Genomic DNA, 24,311 nt, shown 5'->3' with positions numbered 1-24,311 from the left:
AGTTTTACATACAATTATCAAGGAATTATGTCAAGGACATTTAATAGCAGGAGTAAGGGGGGCTCTTTCTGATGACCCTTAAAGAAATGATGATTTAAAAAGAAAGGGGAGCGTGGGGGGAGAGCACGAGCGAGCGAGCCTGGGCTCTTGCAATGGAAATTCACCTTGCAGCATGAAAGGTTTAGAGGTAAGAAACTTTTTTATCTTAAAGAGTGTGGTCTCTTGTTTTGGTCCTTTATACCCTGAGGTTTTATCTTAGCATCCTGTCCTTTTGAAATCATTAAGTCCAACAGTGTCAGAAGGTGACAAGTAATAAGTACACACTCCAGTTAGAATCTTTGAGACTGGGGGGCCTCAGAGGTCACTTGGTTCAGCCAGGCAGTTTACACAGATGAGCAAACAGACCCAGAAAGTAAGAGGTGGGTCCATGATTAAAGAGGAAAAGCTCCAGAGTCAGAATCAAAATCAAGTGTTTTGATTCTAAATCCAATGATCCTGCTACTCCATGCTGCTGTATATGTGTTCTAGGGATACCGGACTGATGGACATATACCATGACATCAGCCTGAAGAAGGTCCTGAGTTGGCACAGGCATTATATGGGATGTTTGGGAACCCTGGCTTTCACCCCAAGGCTAGGTCCTCCAAATTTCTTTTAAAGCTCTACTTTTCAGTATTCCCAACTACTTTATTCCTGAGAATACCAATGGTTGACATCAAAAATCCTTGATTATTTCAGGGAAACAGCCTCTTGGAGATCATAACTGCCGCTTAGTACTTGCTGGTGATTGTTTTGTTGTCCTTCATTCTCAAAGAAGACCGTGACATCAGGGAAGTGATGCCATGACAAGCGCATGAATTGGATTTGAGTTGAGGGGGTGCTATGCAATTCACCAGTTTCACTATTTTCTCCAGAGCCATCTGGGTCTCAGGATGACTTGGAAATGTTAGGAAAAACTTGAAAAACTTATCTTCCTTTACCATCATTTTCTGATTTTCTTCTAGAATTCAGGCTTTATTTTGTTGTGATTATTAGTATTTCTTAAAACAATTATTTCCATTGTTCTATTTTTTAAAAGTCTGAGTTACAGTGCTTTCTGCCAGTAGGAAAGCTTCCTGAGTACCAGTGACTGTTGTAAAGTAATAAGATGATTACAGATGGATGTTGCTTTGTGTTTTCTGTTCTTCTCATTCTCTGCTTTCACTTTCCCCCATTATTTGAATTTTCCACTCAGAGGAGTTTTAATTTCTCATAAAATACATTAAGGATTTGGGGAGATGGAATATGGCTAATAATATTCCATAAGATTCTAAATACCAGACTTGACAAAAGCAGGATTTATTTAATAAGACAGTCATGAAATTCCAACTGGTAATCGTTGTCCAAATGTATTGTAGTTATCCTTAAGTGAATGCAGAGTTAATTAATATTAGAGGACCATGTCAGTATTCTGTTCCATTGAGTTCATCAATTGTTTTCTAAGCATGTTCAGCAATGCCAAAACACATTGGCCCAGCTTCATCTTTTTTTAATTTCTACAGTAATACTAATGCAATACTTAAGAAATTATGATTTTTGTCTTTGCTTTTTTCCTCTTGAAGCAAACTTCTGCGTTCCTCCAGTAGAATGAGCATGAAGAGGTTGAGAAAAGTAGAGCTGTTGTCTTAGTATATGTATGGTCCCATGTTCTGAGATTCTGTTTCCTTAACCTTCCTAGCTCCAGCACATTGTGAGTGATGAAATTTGTGTACAAGTGACTGACCTCTACTTATCAGAAAACAGCAACAGTGCCACAGGCGGCACCCTCAATACACAGACCTCTCGAACCCTCATGGAGTCCACGTATCAGCGTAAAGCAGAGCAGCTCATGTCAGATGAGAACTGCTTTAAGGTGAGAGTTCAGAGGCCTAGCGTTCCCAGGCAGGGGCAGAAGCCCAAGCAAAGGAGCCATTTGACCCTCTTAGACCAGCTTGATTTCACCAGACTGTCAGTGCAATAATGCTCACCTTTTCATTTGTTTTGTGCATGACAGCTTTAGAGTGTTTGACACAGATCTTACTTGATTCTCAGACCAACCCTGCCAAGTGGCTTCACATGATTGGTGTTATGAGGACATGTCACTAGCAAATGAGCAGCAGAGCTAGAACTCATGCCAAATTGGGCTCCTGGTCATCCTCCCCATCCTGTCCCCCCCCAACTTCCCTCCCCTTCCTCCACAGGAAGAAACCGGAATGCTTGGACTTGCAGCTTAAGTTCTTTCTAGTTTTGATTGCCCAGGACTATTTCCATTTGCCTGATTTCATGGCCTAGTCCTGGGAAAGAGCTATGTAGGCCATCTCTGGTTCAGTCCCAGCCTTGATGTAGCTTAAAAGATTTGTCCTTAACGATTGATATGATTGGGAATCTTTGTCATGTAGCCATCATATGTGTGTCTTGAAGGTAGTAGATCAGTCAGGTTTTGCTTCCTAGATCCACCCTCAGACATAGGGTCAAAATCTCTATCACCCTTGAGTGGGAGGACCCACATGCAAGGTTCTCTGACTTGTTCTTGCCTGAGGGTGCTGACCATCATGATTTAGAAACTCAAGACTCACTGGGTGATTGATTGCCTTCTGTCAGCATCTTCATGTGAGTCAGTGAGATGGTTTTGCTGCCCCTTAGACTCATCTTGTTCCTTCAGTGAAGGCTTCATTATTATGTTACATAGCTGTTGGTAAAATTAAGAAAAATAGATGGTAGTCAACTTGTAACTGGACCCTGAGCTTGACCAGTGGGGTGCTATGCTGTATCATAAACTATCTACATGCCATCTTGCCAGTAGCTGCCAAAGGTTTTTAATACATGTGTAAGAGAGAGACAGAGACACACACACACACAGAGAGAGAGAGAGAGAGAGAGAGAGAGAGTGTGTGTGTGTGTGTGTGTGTGTGTGTGTGTGTCTTGTAAGTAATCTTTGAACTTCATCATCCTTCCTTTCTCTGTCCCAGGATGCTTCACCTTTGGGGAGTACTTAATTTTATTTCTCTCCCTTGTAGCTCATGTTCATTCAGAGCCGAGGCCAAGTTCAGCTGACAATCGAGCTGCTAGACACAGAAGAAGAGAACTCGGATGACCCTGTGGAGGCAGAGGTAGGAACCCCTCACCCAGAGGTCACAGGCAAGATCTTGCATCTTCCTGTGCAGATTAGCATATATTATGTACTTCTACCCAGTCTATCCAGCCACGTGTCTTCTTTGGTTGTCCTCAGGGGCCTGTTCTGGTCCTTTGGCATGACTCTTGTTCCTTCCTCTCCTGCCAGAGCTGTCACACTTCGCAGGAGCCCAGTGTGGTGAGGTCAGCCCATTAGTCTGTCAAAAGATATAGGTTATTCCCAGTGGAATCCTGCTAAAGGGCAGGATTTTGCAAGAGGTCCTTTGGGGTTCATCGTGAAGATGGAGCCTTGTTCCAACTTTGGGACCTCTTTTGCACTTTTCTTTTTAATTAATAATCTAGAGTCCTGCCCTACTTAAGCAGAAGGTAAACTGAGGCAAGAATACTGTAATCAAGCACATGGTGGTTGGGTAACTCAGCATCCTGAAGAAGCCATAGCATTTACTGTCTTTGAATTTGCCTTCTCAGGGAGTGTTTATGAAACACTTAACTCTGGACCAGACCTTGCTGGCCTTGGGGGTTGCAGACCGAAGGAAATTGTCCTCCTCCCAAATAGCTTGTAGTCTATAGGGTAGACCCTGTGTACAGGCCCTCAAAAATAGTGCTAAGGGATCCAGGAAAGGTTTTTAGAAGAAAGTGTTGCTTAAGCAGCCTTGAAGGAAACAAGGGATTCCAAGAGGCTGAGGAGTGAGGTAGGGGAGCCAGCCTGGGTGAGAGTGTGGAGATGGGAGGACAGTAGGAAAGCCCTATAGTTTAGAAGGCGACAGAGCTAGGTTGGGGCCAGGCTGGGAAGGGAGGGAACCCACCCACATCATCTAGCATTATAGCTCTCTAAGGCCAGCACTTTAGACATGTCATTTCCCTTGATTCTCACACAACTCTATGAGGAAATACTCTATATCCCCTCTTTACATCTGGGGAAACTGAGATTAAGTGACTTAACAGGTCGCCCAACTAATAGATGTCTGAGGCAGGGGTCCAAGTCTGTTGTTTCCATTGCCCTGTCTAGGGTCCTCATCCCAGAGCAATGGGGGAGTCCCTGGAGTTGGATGGGTAGGGAAGTGCTGTGGCTGGCACTGCACTTTGGAGCTGCAAGTAGAAGAGAGTGGAGAAGGAAGGGAGACTCATGAGGATCCAGGCTGCAAAGAGAGAGTCCCAAGGAACAGGGATGGAGGTCTGAAGTAGGAGAGTCAGTGAGTAGGTGGAAACAAAGATTCCTTCCTTTGAAAGAGCTGACTTCTCCCAGGGTAATTCCCTAGTCAGCATGTACTTGGTGACTTGAGAGAGAATAGTCACTCATCAGGAAGACCTGGGCCAGCCCCTGGGGGTGTTGGGAGGACACTCCCCGCTTCCCCCCAAGTCTTGCCCATAACTTTTGCCTGAATGAACCACATACTGGGTTTGCCATGTGAATTTCCACGCTATACATTGTTATCTGTGTCATTCTTTTTCATGGATATAGGTATTGAATTTGGAGGGGCCCTTGCTTTGAGTCCAAGTGTTCTGTTACCTACTGTGTCTTAGGAACTTAACCATTTTTGAATTTATTGATCTGTAAAAGAAAGGGGATAGGACACATTATTCCAAAATCCTATCCAGTAGACCTTGTTGACTAAAAGTCAAACTCTTTGAGGGCAGCTACCACATCTTTGAATCCCCCAAGAAACATACAACCTTAAATGAAGTGATTCTTCTAAAGTTTTTCCCACACCATGGTCTGCCTTCATCATTGGGGATGAGATATCTTCTCATTTAATTTTCATAATATGGTGAGGGAAAATGCTAAAGATGATATTTTCTATCAGAACTTATAAACATTTTTGTTGTATTTAGGCATTCAATTAAAATTTTGAGATGATTAGATTTTTGACTTTTCTAGAATGTTTTTGAAGTGTTATGGCTGCTAAATTTGAATAGTGACAGTCTTATTAAAAATTGCTTTTGTATGCCACTTTTAGCGATGGTCAGACTATGTCGAGCGCTATGTAAACTCAGATACTACCTCCCCAGAACTCAGAGAGCATCTGGCCCAGAAGCCAGTATTTCTGCCAAGGTGAGTGAAGCCTATTGTGTCTGCTTATGAGGGTGAACCTATGTCGATCAGAGATGCCATAATGTGAAACCAGATCCACATTAAATAACTGATTCCCTTGTCTTTGATCCAACCTCCTTTTTGACAGACTCTTGTCCAAATTTGCAGTGCTGTTCCCCAAAACAGTAGTTTCAGGAAAGTCTGCTTTTATAGCTATTTTGAATCATGCATTTCTGATGCTTCATTTGAGGATCTAAACAAAATGGGTGATATTGCTGCCTTGCCCAGAGATAGAGTTGAAGACTAGAGATAATCCCCATCCTTAGTATTGAGCACAGAACCTTCCAGGAGGCATTTTGCCTGAGTTTGGTTGCCTGGCTTTTTCTTCATTAGTGACCTTTGGTATTTGGCATTGGACAAGCTGCCCTCAGGCTGAAGTCAGCGAGGTGTCCCAGGGCCCAGGTAGCCTCTCCAAAGCTGTTTCCAGGAGAAGAGCTAATCCTCGAAGGGATTCTTTGGTTTACAGGAATCTAAGACGCATCCGTAAATGTCAGCGTGGGCGGGAACAGCAAGAGAAGGAAGGCAAAGATGGAAACAGCAAGAAGAGCATGGAAAATGTGGAGAGTTTGGATAAGCTGGAGTGTCGATTCAAACTGAATTCTTATAAGATGGTGTATGTGATCAAGTCAGAAGACTACATGTACCGGAGGACGGCTCTGCTGCGTGCTCAGCAGGTGAGAGCAGAGGGACCCACTTGCTTGGGGCCTTCCTTCCTTTTCTTCTCCTCCTCTGTAGGGCCACAGCTGGTCAGCAGAATCCTGATCTCAGCAAAAGCAGCCACTCCCCCCCCCCCCCCCCCCATTTCTAATCATCTTCCTCCTCAAAGTCAGGGGAAATGGGGTTATGCTAGATAGGAAGAAGGTTCAGAGCCAAGGGGATGGGTCTTAATGCAGGAGGATGGATGGTCTGCCTCTTGTGCCCCTCTTACTAGTCACTTATGGTCATGCAGTTAAATCAGAGAAGTGCAGATCAATGAGATGCAGGAATGCCTCTGGAAACCGTTCAGGGCTTTGGCAGAAAGTAGTTGTTTGTCCCTGTCTGGGTGTCTCCTGATCCCCTGTTCACCAGGCATGACAGGGTTGCTCAGTCAAGAAGGGAGCACAGAAATGGAATTAAAGGCAAGGGACACAAGTGGCTGAGATGCCTGGGTGAAGAGTGAGTGAGGGGCTTCACCAGCTGACTGAAGTGGTCCTGGAACACGTGTTGTTGGTGAGCTGGTTCGCAGCTTCTGTTCCGGTCTTGGATATAAAGTTGCTTAAAAGGGAACAAGGAGTTGTATTAGTGGGAGTGTCAACTCAGTAGTCATAGTAATGTGCTAAACTCCTGGTTGTCTTTTTGGCAGTCCCATGAACGCGTCAGCAAGCGGCTGCACCAGCGGTTCCAGGCCTGGGTAGACAAATGGACCAAGGAGCATGTAAGCCGTGAGATGGCAGCTGAGACCACCAAGTGGCTGATGGGGGAAGGGCTGGAAGGCCTGGTACCCTGCACCACCACCTGCGACACAGAGACCCTACACTTTGTGAGCATCAACAAGTATCGCGTCAAGTACGGCACAGTCTTCAAGACGCCCTAACTCCCAGAGCGGATGTGTGGCGTGTGTGTCTCCGCGCATCAAGGGTTCAAGCACGATGCCTTTCAGACCTCACTGTGTCTCTGGGACGTGGCCACATGACTAGTGTGCAGCCGGTACAGCTTCTCCCTGGCTGGGCTATCATTGGGGAGCGTGGATCCTTTTTTAAACCTAGGTGGGGACTTCTATTTCCAGGGGTCTGGGACTCCCAGGCTTTCCCTAGAAAGGGAGGGCGGGTCCCTGCTGAGGATCATACTCCCCTCCCCCAGCGGTGCTGAGCCCTCCTTCTCCACAGCTTGGGCATTGAATGAGCAAACCGGACACTGTGCGTGCTCGACTAGACGGGAGTGGGGGGGGTTGGGGGGCTTTGGGAGGACTGATGAGAAAGGACTTTCAGTTCAGAGACATTCTAAACCCTGAAGCCCCCTCTAACAGGAGTTGTTTTCCTTGGGTCCTTCCCCCATGCATCCAGGTCTCTTGCAGAGTAACTGGGCCCTGGAGTTTGACTTGGGTGCAGTGGATTTGGAGGATTGCCCTGCCCCCATGCCTTCCTCTCTTGTCTTCTGGTTCCTGAGCTCCTGCCTCCCCTAGGTCAAACCAGCTGGTCCTTTGAGCTCCAACAGAACTGTTCTGTACCTGCTTGTTTACTAGTCTAGCCTAGTGCCGTCCACCAGCTCTTCTCACACACACTCTTGCACACAAAGAAAGTTTTAACATGACACCCCCCCTTTTGTGTAAATAATGTACATACTGTCAATTTTTTTTTTATTAAAGGAAATATGCTTTGATGTGCTAGCAGAACTGTTCTAGCTTCTTGTGCACCACAGTACTGGGGGGCTTCAGATTTAGTCTTTACAAACAGATGTACAAGACATTTATTACACTTTTTACCAAAGGGAGTACCATTGTAGTGCTTTTGTGTGAAACTTTTGTCCCCTTTGCCTCTCCCCCTCCCCTTTTTTGTAATAAATAAAGCTTGCTTCTTACATGAGAAAAACATTCTCAACCCCTGGTCCTGCTAGACAGACACTGTTTAACAAACACGTAGTTTTGTCAAATGTTAACAGTTCATTGGCTTAAGATTTCAAGCGGGAAGTGTGAATTTTGCTTTAAATGGTTAAAACTAGGATATATCGACAAAGCAGCTCAAGCAGCCTGCTTCCAGTGTAAAGTTTCTCTTTTGACTTTTTAAAACAAATGAAACTTTATTCTTTTAGCTAACCGTTACATCTGCTTTGTCTTCTAGTTTTAAAAAAAAACCCTTCACTTGGGGGAAATTGTCAAGCTATGCTTTTTGATTTTCATTTATTTTTTTCTTCTCAGTATTGGGGAATGGGGAGAGGGTAAACATCTTAAATACCAAACCAGTATTTGAAAGAACTGAGTATGCGTGTTTGTGCCCATGAGTATATTGCTGGTGTGTGTGTGTGTGTGTGGGTAGGGAGTGCTTGTATATAAAGGGAGCTAGCGAGTTAAGAAATTTTGTGATACAATTCACTAGCAAAAATCACACATGGGATATATATTTTTTTAATTATAGAAGTTTAAATCTGTAAAACTGGCAGGTGTTCAAATGTATGTGACTGGGATTTTTGAAGTGATCAGCCTGAATTTCTAAGCCAAGACCCACACAAACACTAATATCTGTCCAGGATGCTTTTGTATTTGTGTGGCTTTCAGCCTCCTGACCCTGGAGCTTTAACAGTCCTTCAAGAAATAAATCCCCTGACTGTGGGGGTTACAGGGGGCTCAGAAGAGGAGACAGGCTTCTTTGTGTATATGAGACTTGTTTTTATTTTATTTGATATATTTTTTGTCTTAAAAATGTGGGTAAGGGGTGCAAGTGAAAAGAAGATGGAGTGAATCCACAGTATAGAAGAAACTGCCCATCCCATCTGGTGGAAAGGTTTGAGAAAGGGACCTGGATCCTGTGGTTGTGGGTGGACTAGAGAGCCTCCTGCAAGAAGAGGGGTGGTCCAGGGCAGGACAGAGTGGTGCAGAAGATCATCCGAAGTGGCTTGGAATAAGACCCTACATCTACTCAGGAAGGGGCTTTGGGGAATATGGCATCCCCCACACCTCAGATTTTTTTTGATAAGAATATTTTATTTTTAAATGTATAAAAATAAGACCTTGTGCAAGCAGGGTGGGTAATACACTTGAGTTTTTCATTCCTCCCGATGTCTGACATTGGAGCTCCAAGCTCTGTTCCCAGCCTGTAAGATAGCAAAATTTTCCTTTTATTTTTGCTTTTTTGTATTCTGTACTGTGACTTTGGCCACCTTTCCATGTGATTTCTATAAAAAAAAATGTTGTAAACTTGACTGTAGTGCAGTATTTCCATTAAAATATCAGGGCTAAGTGTGGTGTATACATATATACATATCTGTGTGTGTGTATATATATGTATCTTTTTTCCTTCTGGTTTCTCAGTAGGGAGAAAAAACCGCCGAGGTGTTAACCTTCGTTTCAACTCAAGTAAAGATGAAGTTGAAGGTTTGTGGAAAAGCTTACCCTTGAATACTCATTTCCATTCCTAGACATCCTTTATTTCTTTGAGTTAAGGGAAATGCAATTGTTCATTTAATATGTATCAAATATTTGGATTATTTCTTAGAATTTCAAATTCATGCTTTCTGGTTTTAGTTAAAGTTAGATGCAGACACACAAAAAATACAATCTAGAAATTGGAAGAATGAATCTAATTTGTTGCAGGGAAAAACTCGGCTCCCATTCACATACAGTGGGTGGGGACCAAAACTCAGCTTTGTGTACAATAACTTTGTTTTAGCAAGTCAAGGGAGAAGCATTCACTATTTTTTGGTGAAAAACCTGAATTAAAAAACTTGATGAGTATGAGTACTTTTATGGAAGCAAAGAAGTTGTCTTGAGTTTTGATGGTTAAAAAAATGATCACCTAGTGGCCAGCTTTGGAAGAAGGAGCCTTCATGAACTGATGCCAGTTGGCCCTTCACCAACCTGGCCCAAATTCACAAGCTATTTTGAGAGGACTTGCCAGAGGTTGCACTCTGTTGGTATCCTTAAAAGAACAGGGTCAGTTTTAATGCTTTAGTGGAGGATATTAAATTCTTTTCTTGCTTAAAATAGCATGGAAAATAATGAGGTGCTCCAGCTTCGGTGGAAGATTCTTCAGGCTCATGCACAGATCATGTTTAGCACTGGTTCATCTGCTTCAAGCAGTGTTTAGGTCATAGCACCGTCCATATGTGATAAAACCACCATAACCCGGAGACCAGACACCACGCCCATGTGGATCTAACCTTGGCGAGAGGACTCTGTCCCCAGGGTACTGCCATCCAAAGCCCGGTGGAGGGGCTTGGCCAGTGTGGAGAGGACTGGAAGTTTGATTAGACCAGTATTGTCCTTGCCTTCAGTACCTAGAAGAGGAACCTAAGGCTAGGCTGAAAAGCTGGAAAGGACCTTGCTCCTCGCCCCCTTTGCCAATGATGCCACAGGATTAGTCTAGCTAACAATAGGTCCTGGACAGCCACAGTAGTGACCTAGGGGCCAAGATGGGTTGGCGACTTGTCCCAAGCCTCAGTATGTGCAAACGGATGCATCACTATGGAGACGCGGAGACATGGCTATTCAGGAATATTATTTTCCACCTACACCACCCCCCTTTTCCTTTGACACGCGGGCATCCCACCCTGCCCGAGACTTTGGGCCCCTTCTCGGATTCCCAGCCTTTGCCCTTCGTTAAACAATGAAGTAAGCGTCCCAGAAGGGCGGACAGGACCACTCGCCAGATACGGTGTGCTTTCGTAGAAAGACTATATGGGGGGGGGGCTGGGCTGCGCGGTGGCCAGCCCCGGCCCTGGGGTCCGGAGGGCCCGGCTCCAAGTGGGCCTCGGGCGGCCACGGAAGCCCGCTGCTGTGTCTACGGGACTGAGGAGGGCTCCAGTCGGTGCAGGAGTCGTCCCGATCCCGGCCCGCGAGTCGGAGCCGGGGCACGCGGCCGGCGCGGGCCGCCCGTGGGGGGCCTCCCCTTCCCGCCCCTCGGGCGGCTCGGACACGCGGGCCACGGGCCGCAGCCCGGAGGCCGGCCCCGCTCCCCGCTTCGCCTCCGCTCGCGCGGCGCCTGCGCACACGCCGCCCCCCGCGGCCTCCGGGCTTCCGGCGGGGGCGGGGCGACTCCGCCCCCTCCGGGCCTCCGGTCCGCGCGTGCGCAGCCTGCCCCCGGCCGCCGAGCGGAAGCCGCCGGCTGAAGCGACCATTGCGGCTGCGGCGATGGCGGCGGCCCCGGCCTTGGTGCTGAAGCACCGGCGCACCACCTTGGAGCGGGTGGAGAAGTTCCTGTCGCCCCTGTACTTCACCGACTGCAACCTGTGGGGCAGGTGAGGGCCCGGGCGGGCGGCCCCGGGCCGCGCGGAGGAAGCTCCCGCCGCCCCGCCCCGCCCCCACCCGGGCGCCCGCGGAACGCGCGTGGTCCCGGAGCGCTCTCCGCCTAACGACCCCGCCCTCCCGCCCGGGCCGCGGGAGCTCCCGGGGGAGGGGGAGGGGGAGGGGGAGGGGCCCCGCACGGGCGGGCGTGGGGGCCCGAGGACGCCGCGCCGAGGCGCCGGGTGCGGGTGGGCAGGCTTCGCGCTGCGGAGCCGCCGGCCCCGGCCCGCCCCGGCCCGGCCCGGCCGCTTGCGGAGCGGACGCACCGCGCACCGCTCCGCTGCGGGACGCATGGCGGGCTGGAGCCGGAGGAACCAAGGGCCCCTGCAGTCTCCACACTTGTGAGCTCGTGGAAGCAGGCTAGTCCAGTCTCCCGCCCTGTAAGACGCCTCACTTCTTGGCCATTCCGTTGCCTAGCTCCTCGCTCTGTCCATGTTAGGAGTTGCATGTGTCGGGTCAGGAGAGGACTGTTCTTCATTTCGTTGTTTTTTCCTGTGTGCGCTCTTCGTGCGAACTCCTTTGAGGAGTTAGCGATCTTATTTAGGAGGCTTTGTAGCATCTGCAAGCAAGAGCATCTGGGTGAGCTCACATCCACACAGATGTCCTCTTCTGTTTGAACTTCGCTGAACATTTTCTGTGATGGGCTTTTCTTTCCAACTTGGTGTCGTGTTGGGATTGGTAGAGGATCCTTAAGTAAAAGTTATTTTTGTTGAATTTTGTTCTTCCAAAAATCTTGTATAACTTTAACATAGGAGCAGGTGACAGTTTGAGAAGAAAGCATTTAAATGGCTCTATTTTGCTCTACTGGAACATAACTTTTAATTGAGAAAGACAGTGGGATATTCAAACATCTTTGTATCATTTGTGTGACTGCAAATATTTGCTGTACAACATTGTTTACAAAAGCAACTTGTTCTCATTTTAATCAGATACCCTAATATAGGTGTAGATAATACTGACGAAGATTTTTATCTAGATAAGAAAGTAAACATATGGGTCAGTAAATATGGATGACAATACAGACCTTGTCTTCCCTCCCCCACATTCAGTATCTTCCCCTTTTTCTGATATCTCAAAAATTTATCCTTCAGCTCTTTCAAAATTGCATATATATATATATTTGTATATCTATATATCTATATCTATATATATATATATGCATATACATATGAGGGTTTTTTGGTAAGGCAATGGGATTAAGTGGCTTGCCCAAGGCCACACAGCTAGGTAATTATTAAGTGTCTGAGGCTGGATTTGAACTCAGGTCCTCCTGACTCCAGGGCCGGTGTTCTATGCCACCTAGCCACACCCCATAAGGTCCTAAACTTAAAGGTAGTTTATAGGCAAGTGGGAGCCAACTCATTGCTTTGCAACAGCTGGTTGTTAAATTTCAATTCAATGTAGGCACTGCTGGGGATACAAATAAGAAAACTACAGTCCCTGCCCTCAAAGTGGGGGTGCACCATGAGGTACCTGATACTGGAGTATGATGCTCTCTGGAATTGAAACCAAGCTGAACTGCTGATATGGAAATTCTGGAGGTTCAGAGCCCTTTATAAAAGAAGGTTCTGAGAGGAGTTTGTTGCTCTACCAGTCCTCCAGTCAGAAAGGAGAGGCAACTGAGGAGTGGAGAAGGTGTTGAGAATCAAAAACTGAGGCAATCTACTGGTATGAGTTTTCAGGTGAATACTTACTGGGAGGAGACTGTTCCCTAGAAGGAAAACCCAGCAGAGGCATTGATATATAATGCAGAATTACCTGGAGAAAGATATATTTTTAGTGTGAGCATTTATACCTTGGAAATCAGCAATGGTACCAATCAGGGCTTGAATTATTGTTTTATTGATTGTCTAGATTTAAGAAATGTAGAACATTTTAATAATGAGGATAAAACTTAATAGTGTACAGGTATGCATTTTTTTCTCCAGACAGCTGGTTCCTAAACACTTCCCAGCACTGCCCTACTTTTAGGTCATCTTATCAACCCCCTCATTTGACAAATGAACTCCAAAGAGGTTGGTGACATGTCCAGGTTACACAAGGTCATAAATGGCATAGCCAGGATTCATCAACAACTCATCTGATTTGAATTCTAGTGTTCTTTACATTCTACCAGACTATCTTCTTTGGTATTATTTCCTCTTCCTCAGTCCAAAATTTTGGTCAAATGGACAAAATGGTTCCATTCTTATTGGTTGTCTTCCCAGATTCATCTTTTAGTATTATTGGGATGATCTATCTTAATTTGGTTTTATGCCATCCTTACATCAAACATTTCCCCACCCCCACCCCCACAGATCAAATAAGTGCCTGATCTTGAGTAGGCATTGAATCCTGCTTAATCTCATCTTCTTAATGCTAGAATTCTCACTTTTTGTGAGGTGATCCTGTTCATAACTTTCTACCATTTTCCTATGTATAACTTCAAAATGAATTTATATTCTAAGCTAGTGTTGCCCTTGACTGCCATATTCTCTTCTTGGCAAGGAAATCAATAACAACACAAAGAAAAGTGGAGGAAATTGAAGAGGTTAAGAGACTTACCCAGGTCACTCAGCTCTTCCTGACTCCAAATCTAGTACTCCATCAACTGAATTGAATTTATTAATCCTCTCCAAACTTAACCAAGACAGCAAGCACACTGGGCTGTCTGATATGATAGGAACTGTCATAGGTGAGTACCAGCCTTCAAGGTGTTCTCTCATCCTTACTTTATAGATGAGGAGGTGAAACACACACATCCAGTGCTCTTTTCTACCCCCCCGCGCCCCCCCCCCCCGCCCCACCTATCTGCACATGTTTATGTCTCTCTTCCTAGGCTCTATGGAGAAAGTCATCCCGTGAAATCACTGTCTTACTTCATGACTTCGGAACGGATACCATATGAACAGGCCATTCAGCAGAACTTCCGCAAGATCAAAGTTGGTGATACCTTTGGGCCCACGTATGTACCACTGGATATGGGGACAGAGCAAAGTGGGGAAAACAGCCAGAGCTTCCGGGAAGCCCCTCTTCTTCTAGTGAATGATTGGGGGAAATTGGAAGAAGTTGGTTCATTTGGGAAAATTGGAAGAAGTTGGTTCATTTTCTAAGTCTTTGATTATCCATTGTTTAGATTGTTGATCTTAGAATCATTGATTTATAGCCAAGATGAACTCAGAAATTGTCTAGTTCATTTTTCATTTTTGTACTTAGTGCCTCAAACAGTGATTTGGACATAGCAGGTGCTTATTAAGTGTTTGTTCAATTGAAGTGAATTTTACTAATGAGCAAATAAGGCTGGAGGGGGGAAGTGGTTTGCACTAGGTCAAATGGATGACTGAGCTGATGTCCAGATTCTCATTAGGAAATTAAGGGTGGCTAGGTGACACAGTGAATAGAGCACCAGCCCTGGAGTCAGGAGTACCTGAGTTCAAATCTGGCCTCAGACACTTAATAATTACCTAGCTGTGTGACCTTGGGCAAGCCACTTAACCCCATTTGCCCTGCAAAAAAAAGACCTAAAAAAAAAGAAAATTAGAATTAGCAGTGGCTAGGTGGCACAGTGGATAGAGTACTGGACCAAGAGTCAGGAGTACCTGAGTTCAAATCTGGCCTCAGACACTTAATAATTACCTAGCTGTGTGACCTTGAGCAAGCCACGGAACCCCATTTGCCTTGCAAAACCTAAAAGTTAAAAAAAAAAAAAGAAAAAGAAAATTAGAATTAGAACCTGTGACTGTAAAGGATCCCTATAGTATAAGTTAAAGCACCTTACCTGATACATGAATCCCATTTAAAGCTCTTGAATACTCTTAAGACTGGGAGCCCACTCCCTCACAAATCATCCCATTTCAGTATAGGCAATTCTAATTGCTAGGAAGTTTCCCCTTATATCAAACTAAAATCTGCCACCCTGTCACTCCTGATTATTCCTAGTTCAACCATCTAGAGGTACCTAGACTGTCTAATCCTATTGCCCTAGGTAAACCTTTCCAGTATTTGGAAAGTCTTCTCCAGGTTAAACATCCTCAAGCCCATTGCTAGTCTTTTGCTTAGTAGACACTTCTTCAATTCAAATGAAAAGTATGAGATTTCTTTTGCTTTAAGTACTAGACCTTGTTTCTCACACTATTGTTTGAAGTAGTTAGGAAAGAGCTTACGTGAGGGGAAAATATATGTGCTTTTTAAAAAACAATTAAAATTCATTTGAAGTTGTTTGGAGAATTTTTGCGACATTTCTTAAGCTCACAATGGATATCTGGAATCATTACCTCCCTAGAGCTGGGAATCCTTTACCATAGATAGTACGAAAATGCAAATTCAAAAGTCAAAGACTTTTTTGTGCAGATCACCAAATTGAAATCTTTGAGATTCAAAGATAGATTCCAGGGCCTGATGATAGACAAGAACAATGTTTCTGTCACACTGCACCATCTTGTTAGCACGCTGGTTCCCTGAGAGAACTGTCCTCTACTGTCATCAGCTCTGACTGTCACCTTTGGATTAGGGTGGGCCTTCAAGGCCATGATTCCCATTTCACAGATGGACAAATTCTGGCCCTCCAATGGGGAGAATCTTCCCCAAGTGACCAGTAATGTCCCGGAAGATGGAATCCACATTTGAGATGATCTCTGGCAGACTACAACATAGAAGCAGTATGTACAGTGACCCTGTAACTATAAAGTAGATGTACACAGGGGCTACCAGGTGACACAGTAGATAAGAGCACAGCCCTGGAGTCAGGAGGACTTTAGTTCAAATCTGGCCTCAGATACCTAATACTTATGTAATGATTAAAATGTGTCATCTATATGTCTACATCACTGTTGACTAGAAGGGTGAAGACCATCGGGGGATGGAAATGAGAAGCAAGGCTGGTTGCTGAATTTCAGTGTTTAACTTGGTCAGCCATTATACTAGTTCAGACCCATTCCATTCTGCAGCCTGCCACAAGACAATGTATCCCCGTGGATATATCTGGTCAGCCCCTAACTTTCAGGGATTCCCTATCACCTCCCTTTGAAGTAGATACTCTCTTCCCTTCTTTCTACTAGAGATCATACAGCCCCTTCCTTTTTAGATGAAGAAACTGGCACCTATAGATGTGACTTACCCAACATCCTAGAGCAATAAGGAGCAGCAATAAGGACCCTCTGATTTCAGATCCACGTTCATTGTGCTAAGTTATCACAGTAGAGCTACCTTAAATCACTTTTTTTCTTCTTAGGGTGGGGGAAATGACTCTTGATTTGGGTTGGAGAGCTAACTAGCTGAGGCTGCTTAGTGTGATTATTGTCAGGGAATTAGACCTGTCTAAGAGTAAAAGGATTCCTTCTTGTTTAACTCTGTCCCTTTAGCACAAATTTTAATGTTACGACTTAGTGATCCCATACTTCTCATCACAGCTTGTGGCATTTCTCCCCAAAAGTGCATTGTGCCTCTGGGTCCACAATAGATGTATGTGTAGCACATTTTTTTAAGCCACTTCTGGAGGAGTCCCATGACAATCACATTTAAAGCTCAGAAGATGAGCACAGACTTAATAAGGGAACTTATTTTATATTTGGATACTTTGACAGTTTGGTAATGACCCTGCACAGTTTGCCTGTCCAAAGCCAACCAACTTGTTTAAGGCTCAAGGACTATCTCTGAAATTTCTTCTTTATCATTCATAGCATCCAACACAATCTCAGATACACAATTATTTATTCTCACATCAGCCTTCATTGACACTTCCCTCAAATCCAGGTTCTCTTAGAATTGTGTTTTCAAATGCATGCATGCATGTGTACAGGGTCTGTGTCCTGTTACAAAAGAAAGCAAAGATGCCACTTTCTTCACCTTCCAAAGACCTCCCCTGAATTCTCACTGTACCTTCATTCTCTTACTGATCCCTCTCCAAATCTTTAGCCTTCAAGGCTCAAATTTTAGCTCCTTCAAGAAGCCTTCTAGGGATCCTTTATCTAAACTCATCAGCTAGAATCTGGTCCTTATCATTCTTGTCTTGCATTCCACACAGTAGCATTTGGCTGTTTTCTAGTTGTTTTGTGTGTGAATCTTCTCTACTCCACTCTAGAAAGAAAACTGTCTTTGGCTTTTTATTTGTTGTCACAGCACCCAACACAAGCCCTAGAATGCACTCAATGAATCCTTAGTGATTGTTCTGATTTTGATATGGTAAAATCCATAAGAGTGAAGTTTACCAGCTTCTCCTCCATGCTCTGCATTCTTAGTTTCATTGTGCTTGGAAGAGAGGCAGCCTAATATTCACAATTCAATTGAAAGTGACTTTATGTTTCCCAAGCAAAAGTCCCCTGGCCATCTGGTGTCTAACCCTGGTCTCTTCTTTGTGTCTTTTGCAGATGGTGGACCTGCTGGATCCGAGTGGAGCTGGATATCCCCAAAAATTGGATGGGTCATGAAGTTCACTTTCTCTGGGATAGTGATACAGAAGGTCTATTGTGGAGAAATGGGGAACCAGTCCAGGTGAGACAGCTAATAGGAGTCCTTCCTTGACTTGTTTCCACAACTGAATAGTGCCAAGAGACAGTTTAAACTTCCTGTCTCCAAAGAACATGGGAACAGGGAAGCCCAAAAGGCTTGCCAGGCCCCTCCCTGATGGGGAATGGTCTGAATTTCTTTTGCCCTGAGTTTCTTAAGAGTCTGGATCACAAGTATTTTTAAATACTGTTGCTCTAACTGGCCCTCCTCAGACTGTTAGGTGGGGGGCAGACTTCTCCTTCCCTAACTGGGAAGTTAGGGTACTCCAAGTTCCAGATGGGGCCTGGGGTGGTTCAGAGTTGTAGGTTCTGTACCTGAGTCTGCCTGTGACTTGCTGTTTGACCCTTGATGGTTCCAGAAAGTCACTGACTGACTTTCCTTCTCTAGTCTCCCTGTCTCCCCTCCTAGACTGACAGTTGTCCTTAGAGGAATAATGACTACAAACAATTGTATGTTGTCTTGACTTTTCAAAGATTTCGAAACTGCTCCTAAATAGTTGTTTCTCATCTTCTGGTGAGATAATATAGCCCTGGGAGTAGTTTTCCAGTTTTATGGGTAGAAAAACTGAGAATCCAAAACAGTTAAGTGATTGTCAGGGCTCACAGAAAATCAGTAGCAGACTTGGGACTAGAGCTAAATTGTCAAGATCCCTGGGTTTCCATACTACCCCTTGCACAGGCCAGTCGGTTTCTGCCTAATAAACTCTGACTGTTAAAGAAATGTAATTTTGCTGCTCCAGGGAAAGGTTAAGTAGCTAAGGAGACTGTGTGCATAGGTTCCTTGTTAGCCACAGCCCTGATCCCTGAGAATTATTGAGCTAGAGCTGGAAAAAAGATGGATGGAAACACCCTGTGGGCAGTAGGTGATAAAAGGATTCCCAATCACATCTGGGCCCCTGTCCAGTCATCTGCCGAAGTTGGTAGCTGAGGGGACTCAGGACCAGATCTCTCCTCCCCACTCAGGGTTTGTCCAAATTGGGTGAGAAGACCAGCTACATCCTGACTGACAAGATGAAGGAAGGAGATCCCCAGAGGCGAGTGTGAATCCCTTGGAGGGAGGGAGGGAGTGCCCAAGGGATCAGCAAAGCTGATGGAGTTTGGAGTTTGGGGTTTGGCATTGCCAGGTAGGACTGGAATACCAGCTAGATGAAGTTATATTAAACCTATGTGGACACAGATGTCAATATGTACACTTGTACCAACCCCTTTTTTTCAGAAATCTTCAGCGTATCTAAACTTTGCTTATTACCTACACAGTCAAACTCAGACTGCTTAGCTTTACTTATTACCTACAAAATCAAATTCAGATTGCTCCAATCAGTGTTTTTAGGCTTATTTTGTACTAGACCTCTTAACCAACTCTGCATTGTCAGACTAGACAACTAGCCATTCACCAAATCCATGACTCCATTTCCTACTTCTTTACATGTATACCCTTCACCCCTTGGACCCAAAATGAACTCTTTCCACATCTATCTGACTGTTCAAATAATTTCCTTCCTTTAAGGCTGCCTCAGGTACCACCTCTTCACTGAAGGCCTTCCGGATTTCCACAGCTCCAGGTGCTCGCTGCAATTTCTTGTGTCTCTCTGGCCTCCTCTGCATTTTTTCTAGTGTTTTCTCGTATTCCCTGTAGCTTTCAAGCTCCTACTGGGTTGTAAATTCCCTGGGGCAGAGATTGGGAGCATAGAAGGCTTTTAATGAATACCTGTTGACTTACATTTGGAATTCAGTGGGACAGCCACACACAACCATCCCTTCAATCATTTAGACAATGAACACATATCTCTTAAATACCTGTTATGGTCCAGACATCTGAATGATCTGGAATTTGGATAATTGAGAAATAGACTAGAATTTTTAGGCAGACATAGGGGATACACCACTGTGTGTGCCTATATCCACAGTGAGAAAGAACAACTAGGAAATTCATGAATTGTTTTCTCTGTGTACATTTCTTTTCTCAAAACCACATACTTGTTTAATCAGGTGATAATTTTTCATTTTTTTATTTATTTTAGTCACCCAAATATACTTGTGAAATACTAACTAGCTTCGTAGAATATAAGTTTTGTGGAAATAAAGATCAAATCTTATCCAAATTATCTATTTGTCCCAGCATTTAGTTCAGTGTGTTTCACTGAAGGTATCTGTTGAATTGAATAAAATATAAAGGTCTTTCTTTTTTTTTGGTGGGGGGTGATGAGTAGTGATTTATGCAGCCTCTTAGGCAGATACTTCAGACTTCATTGGAACTGTGACCTCATTCACTCTACAGGTAGATGATTCACAATTGATCCAAGCCAGCTCGTTTGTTTGACTTTTGTCCATGCCCTCCCACAAACCATTCAAAAAGAACTGATCCAAATTCTAGAACCTTCTGTTCTTTCTTTTAACATTCCATAACTTCTCATGCCAGACTTGAACTTTCTCTTCATTAGCCTTCCTTCTGGTTATAGGACTCGCCTCCTTTTCTGATCGTCTATTTCTTGCATGATATCTTTTAGGCCAATTTCTATGTCCATCATCTTCAGTTGATATGCCACTTCCATCTACCATTTCCTTTTAGGTCCCCAATAGGTTACATTCTTCAGAGAGTGTTCTGTTCCATAATTTGTTATTGTAGAACATCACCAGGAGAATATTGGTATTTAAAAAGATGGGATTTTGTGGCAAACAAATAGTTTGGGATAATTGGTGGTACCAAGCAGTTTCCTAACCCTTTGGCTTAGGCTTTGGTCTTAGGGATAGGCAGAGTACTACAGGGCTATACTTTCAACATGATGCAGAATAGGAGTCTGTTTCTTTTTCCTTCCCTACTGGAGGTTCATTAACTAGTGGTCATTTTTTTTAGCCATGAAATCTCTTAATTTGATCTCTCTTTGTGATTTCATTGGTGTAGGAACTCCTGATGAGGAAAATCTCTCTACCAGTAAAGATCAGCCACTCCTTTTTAATTTGTAGTCAGAGAATTGTGTGTTTCCCCCCCAAGATATTAAGCAGCTTGTCTGAGGGGCAGCCAGATTTTCCTGACTTGAAGGTGACCCTTTCCATTCTGCCACACTGCCTCTTTGATTTAAAGAAAATTTTAAAAAGAAAATTAGTAACAAAAACAGCAAAAGAATGCTTGTGTAAAACAATAGTGACTTGATGTTGGAGCTGTATTAGGTGTCCCTGGGGGTGAGAGGAAGTAGTTCTTCACAGTCCTGGGCTGCACCTTTGCTTTTCTCCTGAATTACTTTTTACAGTTCTGGCAATTTCTCCTCCTGCAGCCTGACACTGTATGTAGAAGCTGCCTGCAATGGCCTCTTTGGGGCTGGAAAAGGCAGCATGATTGCTCCACCTGACAATGAGAAGAAATTCCGGGTGATCCAGGCAGAGATGGCCATATTCCACCGTGATGTTCATGAACTGATAATGGATATGGAAATTCTCCTGGGCATGGCCAAGGTAGTTACAAGTCCCTGTGTCATTGCTTTTTTCCATCATTGAAAATCTGGGTGCCTGTCCTTAGGACAGGAGAGAAGGAGGGAGAGACAAGATGACACCAAACTCTAATTTGGGTGCTAGATTTGAAGAGGTAAGAGAAGGGAGAGCCATGTGGGAGCTAGAATAGTCAGAGAAGGCGCCCCTTCCCCAAACTGGACCTTGAAGGAAAGTAGTGTTTGAATAGGCAGAGAAGAGGGAGGAGGAGGAGGAAGAGGATGATGGACTGAGAGCAGCAAGGGGAACATCCTAGGGCAGGGTACAGAGCCAGATGAGCAAGGCACCTGCTTGGCATTTGGAAATGGAGTTGTAGGGGAAACAGAAAGCATGTTTGGGGGAGCAATGGGAGGCTTGAGCCCAATTGAAATGGCTTGGAATGATAGAAGGAGGAGCAGACAGTTTCAGGTTCCCCTTGAGTAGGAGAATGATATGGAAAGCTGGTTTTTTAAGGTGTTTGTCTTGGAGAAAAAGGAAGCGAATTTTTTGTCCATAGACAAATCTTCTAAAAGGTGGTAGAATGAGGCCAGACCTTCTAGAAAGCTTTCTCTGCTACCTTGTGTAAACCTTATCTATCTCTCTTTTGCCCCAACTAGAGCCTTGGGGAGGACAGCCAGCGGAGCTTCCAGGCCCTCTACACAGCCAACCAGATGGTAAACGTGTGTGAACCAACTGAACCTGATACCTTTTCAACAGCCCGTTCTCTGGCATCGGGTATCTTCCGCCAGCGCAATGGGGATAGTCAGCACACTATTCATGCCATTGGGCACTGCCACATTGATTCAGGTATGGAGGGGACTGACCAGGGAGAGGGAAGGTCTATATGCAGAGGAAGAACTCTTCATGAAACTAGTGGAGCTAGATGGGAATGGGAAGGGAGAGACAAAGTCAGGATGAAGAAACTTCCTGGGATTTAGGAAATCTGGGTTCTAGGAAATCTGCACCTTTCTGAAATGTAGTTTCCTCATCTTCCAACTGAGGGAGTTAAACTAGATGATTCCTAGCGTCTCTTCCACCCCTAACATCCTCTGTCCTATTTTCTAAAGTTCTTTCCAGCTCTAAAATTCTGTGATTTGGTTCAGTGATTTTGAGGTCTCTTTCAGATTTGACATTTATAGTTTGTATTCTTAAAGGGGCCCTTCCAGATCTATTTTTCTATGATTCTTTGAACTCTTACTTAGCCTGTACCAAGGTGTCTGCTAGAACCAACTCTAAGATTGTTAAATTTTCAATGGGAGCATTTATTCCTCAGAAATCAGGAATTGCTACAAATCAGGGCTTGATTTATTGTTTTATTGATTGTGTAGCCTTAAGAAAGTGTTACTTATGCAAATTAAACTTAATGGTATGTAGGCCCACCTATTTCCCCTCCTTCCTGTCCCCCCAACAAATTGTTAACTATTTATCAGCACATTTCTATGTTACCATATCCACTTGTGCTTAGCTGGAATACAGGAGAAAGCATCAGACTGGGAGCCTGGTAACTGGGGACTAATGCCTTACAATATCCAAAAGAAACCTCTAAGTGAGAGAGCTTGGGTGTGGGGCATGTCCGTTTGAGTTTGTTGCCTTCCCCTCTTTCAGGACACTAACATGACATTTAACATTTTGAAAAAGATTTATCAGCCAATATGAACTGAATGCTTCCTATGGATCAGAAAGGTTAAATTAAAAGAGGAGGTTGAAGTGATGGTTCCTGACCTTGGGGAACAGGGAATACAAGGGAAATGCAAATACAGGAAACAGGGAATACTTTCATCCATCCATCCTGCTATCCATTCAGTCAACATCTACTGATCCTGTTATATGTAAGACTTTTTGGTGATTCAGATGAATGAAAATGATCCTATTTTTCCCAGAAACTATGGTCCTCTCAAAGACAGGAATGGTATCTTTGACTTCCATCCACATGATGCTTAGCCTATGATTGAATCCTAATTGTACAACTTAGTATAGGGAGATCAAAACTGGTAATAGTTGTTTGAAGGCTATTAGTGAACCCCTTGAAGAGATAGGACCTGAGCCAAGATACAAAAGGAGTCAGAGGACATGGCAGCTTAGATTTGGGAAGGAGCAAGACTGAACACTTTGAGGTCAGAATGAACGAGTGTGATGTGTGCAAGACAGAGTGAGAGCTGCCTCCTTGTTGAGGAGTACATGCTGGAAGCCAGAAGAAGGAAGGGGAGGACCTTAGAAATAGGCTTTTAAAAATGAACACCAAGGATTCAAAGGAGTTATTCTGTTTCTTTTTACTTTGTTGATATGAATCTGTGACTTTCTTGATGTAAGACTTTCTTCTGAAGATCAGCTTACAAACCCATTGGGGCCTTCTCATTCCATATCTAGGGTCCATCTTGCATTCAATGTGCTATCAATTAGAGCAGGTGCCAGTGGGTAGCACCTCTTTCTCTGTGTTTTCACATTTTGACATTGTTATTCTTTTTCTGGTGATATGTTGTAACCTATTCATGCTTACCACCTTTGTCTCCATTTGGTTTCCTAAAAGTGAGAATTTTGATTTTTATTTATGAGCAAGAATAAGAAAATACTTTTTTAATCTACTATGGAATATAACTAAACAATAGCAAGTTAATTCATCAATCAGAAAGCAGTTATTAAGCATCTTCTATGTGTCAGGCTGGCAAAAGTGAAATAGTCCCTACCTAAAAGGAACTTACATTCTAAGAAGATAGTATATACAAACATAGATAGATGCAGAATCCAAATAAAATAAACAAGAGGCAGTTAAGGGAGAGTGGACACCAGTATTTAGGGGGATGAAGAAAGGCTTCATGTAGAAAGACTTGCTTGCATCAAAGAAAACATTCTAAGCTATTAGTAGCATATGAAAAAATGCCCCAAGTCACTAATAATTAGAGAAATGCAAATTAAAATAACTCTTTAAGTTCTACTTCACACCCATCTGATTGTTAAAAATGAAGGGAAAAAAAGGGAAATGATCACTGTTTAAGGGGCTCTGGGAAAACAGGCCCAGGCAAGCTAATGGATTTTTCTAAAACCATTCTGAAAAATTGTGTGAAATTATACTCAAAAAGTCATCCAACTGGGCATACCCTTTGTCCCAGTTATACTACCACTATTATCTCAAAGAGATCAAATGGAGAAAAAG

The 24,311-nt window shown here is 44.0% G+C and overlaps 2 protein-coding genes across 12 annotated transcripts in view; both read left to right on the top strand.

The window, feature by feature from the left end:
• Positions 1 to 13,889, top strand: part of SIN3A (SIN3 transcription regulator family member A) — a 73,272-nt gene extending 59,383 nt beyond the window's left edge. For 5 of the 7 annotated variants that reach the window (XM_074232748.1, XM_074232747.1, XM_074232746.1 and 2 more), the window contains exons 17-21: positions 1,718 to 1,891; positions 3,036 to 3,128; positions 5,109 to 5,203; positions 5,709 to 5,916; positions 6,585 to 7,554. In XM_074232748.1, the coding sequence (XP_074088849.1) occupies positions 1,718 to 1,891; positions 3,036 to 3,128; positions 5,109 to 5,203; positions 5,709 to 5,916; positions 6,585 to 6,815 (801 nt within the window). In that variant the 3' untranslated portion in view covers positions 6,816 to 7,554. Of the gene's footprint in view, positions 1 to 1,717; positions 1,892 to 3,035; positions 3,129 to 5,108; positions 5,204 to 5,708; positions 5,917 to 6,584; positions 7,555 to 12,620; positions 13,499 to 13,703 lie in introns of those variants that run through there. The other 2 variants (XR_012477776.1, XR_012477775.1) reach the window with 2 other exon arrangements.
• MAN2C1 (mannosidase alpha class 2C member 1) overlaps positions 11,018 to 24,311 on the top strand; it is a 35,397-nt gene continuing 22,103 nt past the window's right edge. Inside the window, exons 1-6 of one of the 5 annotated variants that reach the window (XM_074232749.1) lie at positions 11,018 to 11,170; positions 14,035 to 14,160; positions 17,561 to 17,684; positions 18,662 to 18,732; positions 20,971 to 21,148; positions 21,778 to 21,967. In XM_074232749.1, coding sequence (XP_074088850.1) covers positions 11,064 to 11,170; positions 14,035 to 14,160; positions 17,561 to 17,684; positions 18,662 to 18,732; positions 20,971 to 21,148; positions 21,778 to 21,967 — 796 coding nt within the window. In that variant the 5' untranslated portion in view covers positions 11,018 to 11,063. The other 4 variants (XM_074232750.1, XM_074232751.1, XM_074232752.1 and 1 more) reach the window with 4 other exon arrangements.

This window comes from Macrotis lagotis, chromosome 4 (genome assembly GCF_037893015.1).
Source record: "Macrotis lagotis isolate mMagLag1 chromosome 4, bilby.v1.9.chrom.fasta, whole genome shotgun sequence".
NCBI lineage: Eukaryota > Metazoa > Chordata > Mammalia > Peramelemorphia > Peramelidae > Macrotis > Macrotis lagotis.
This window is presented reverse-complemented; position numbering and strand designations above follow the sequence as displayed.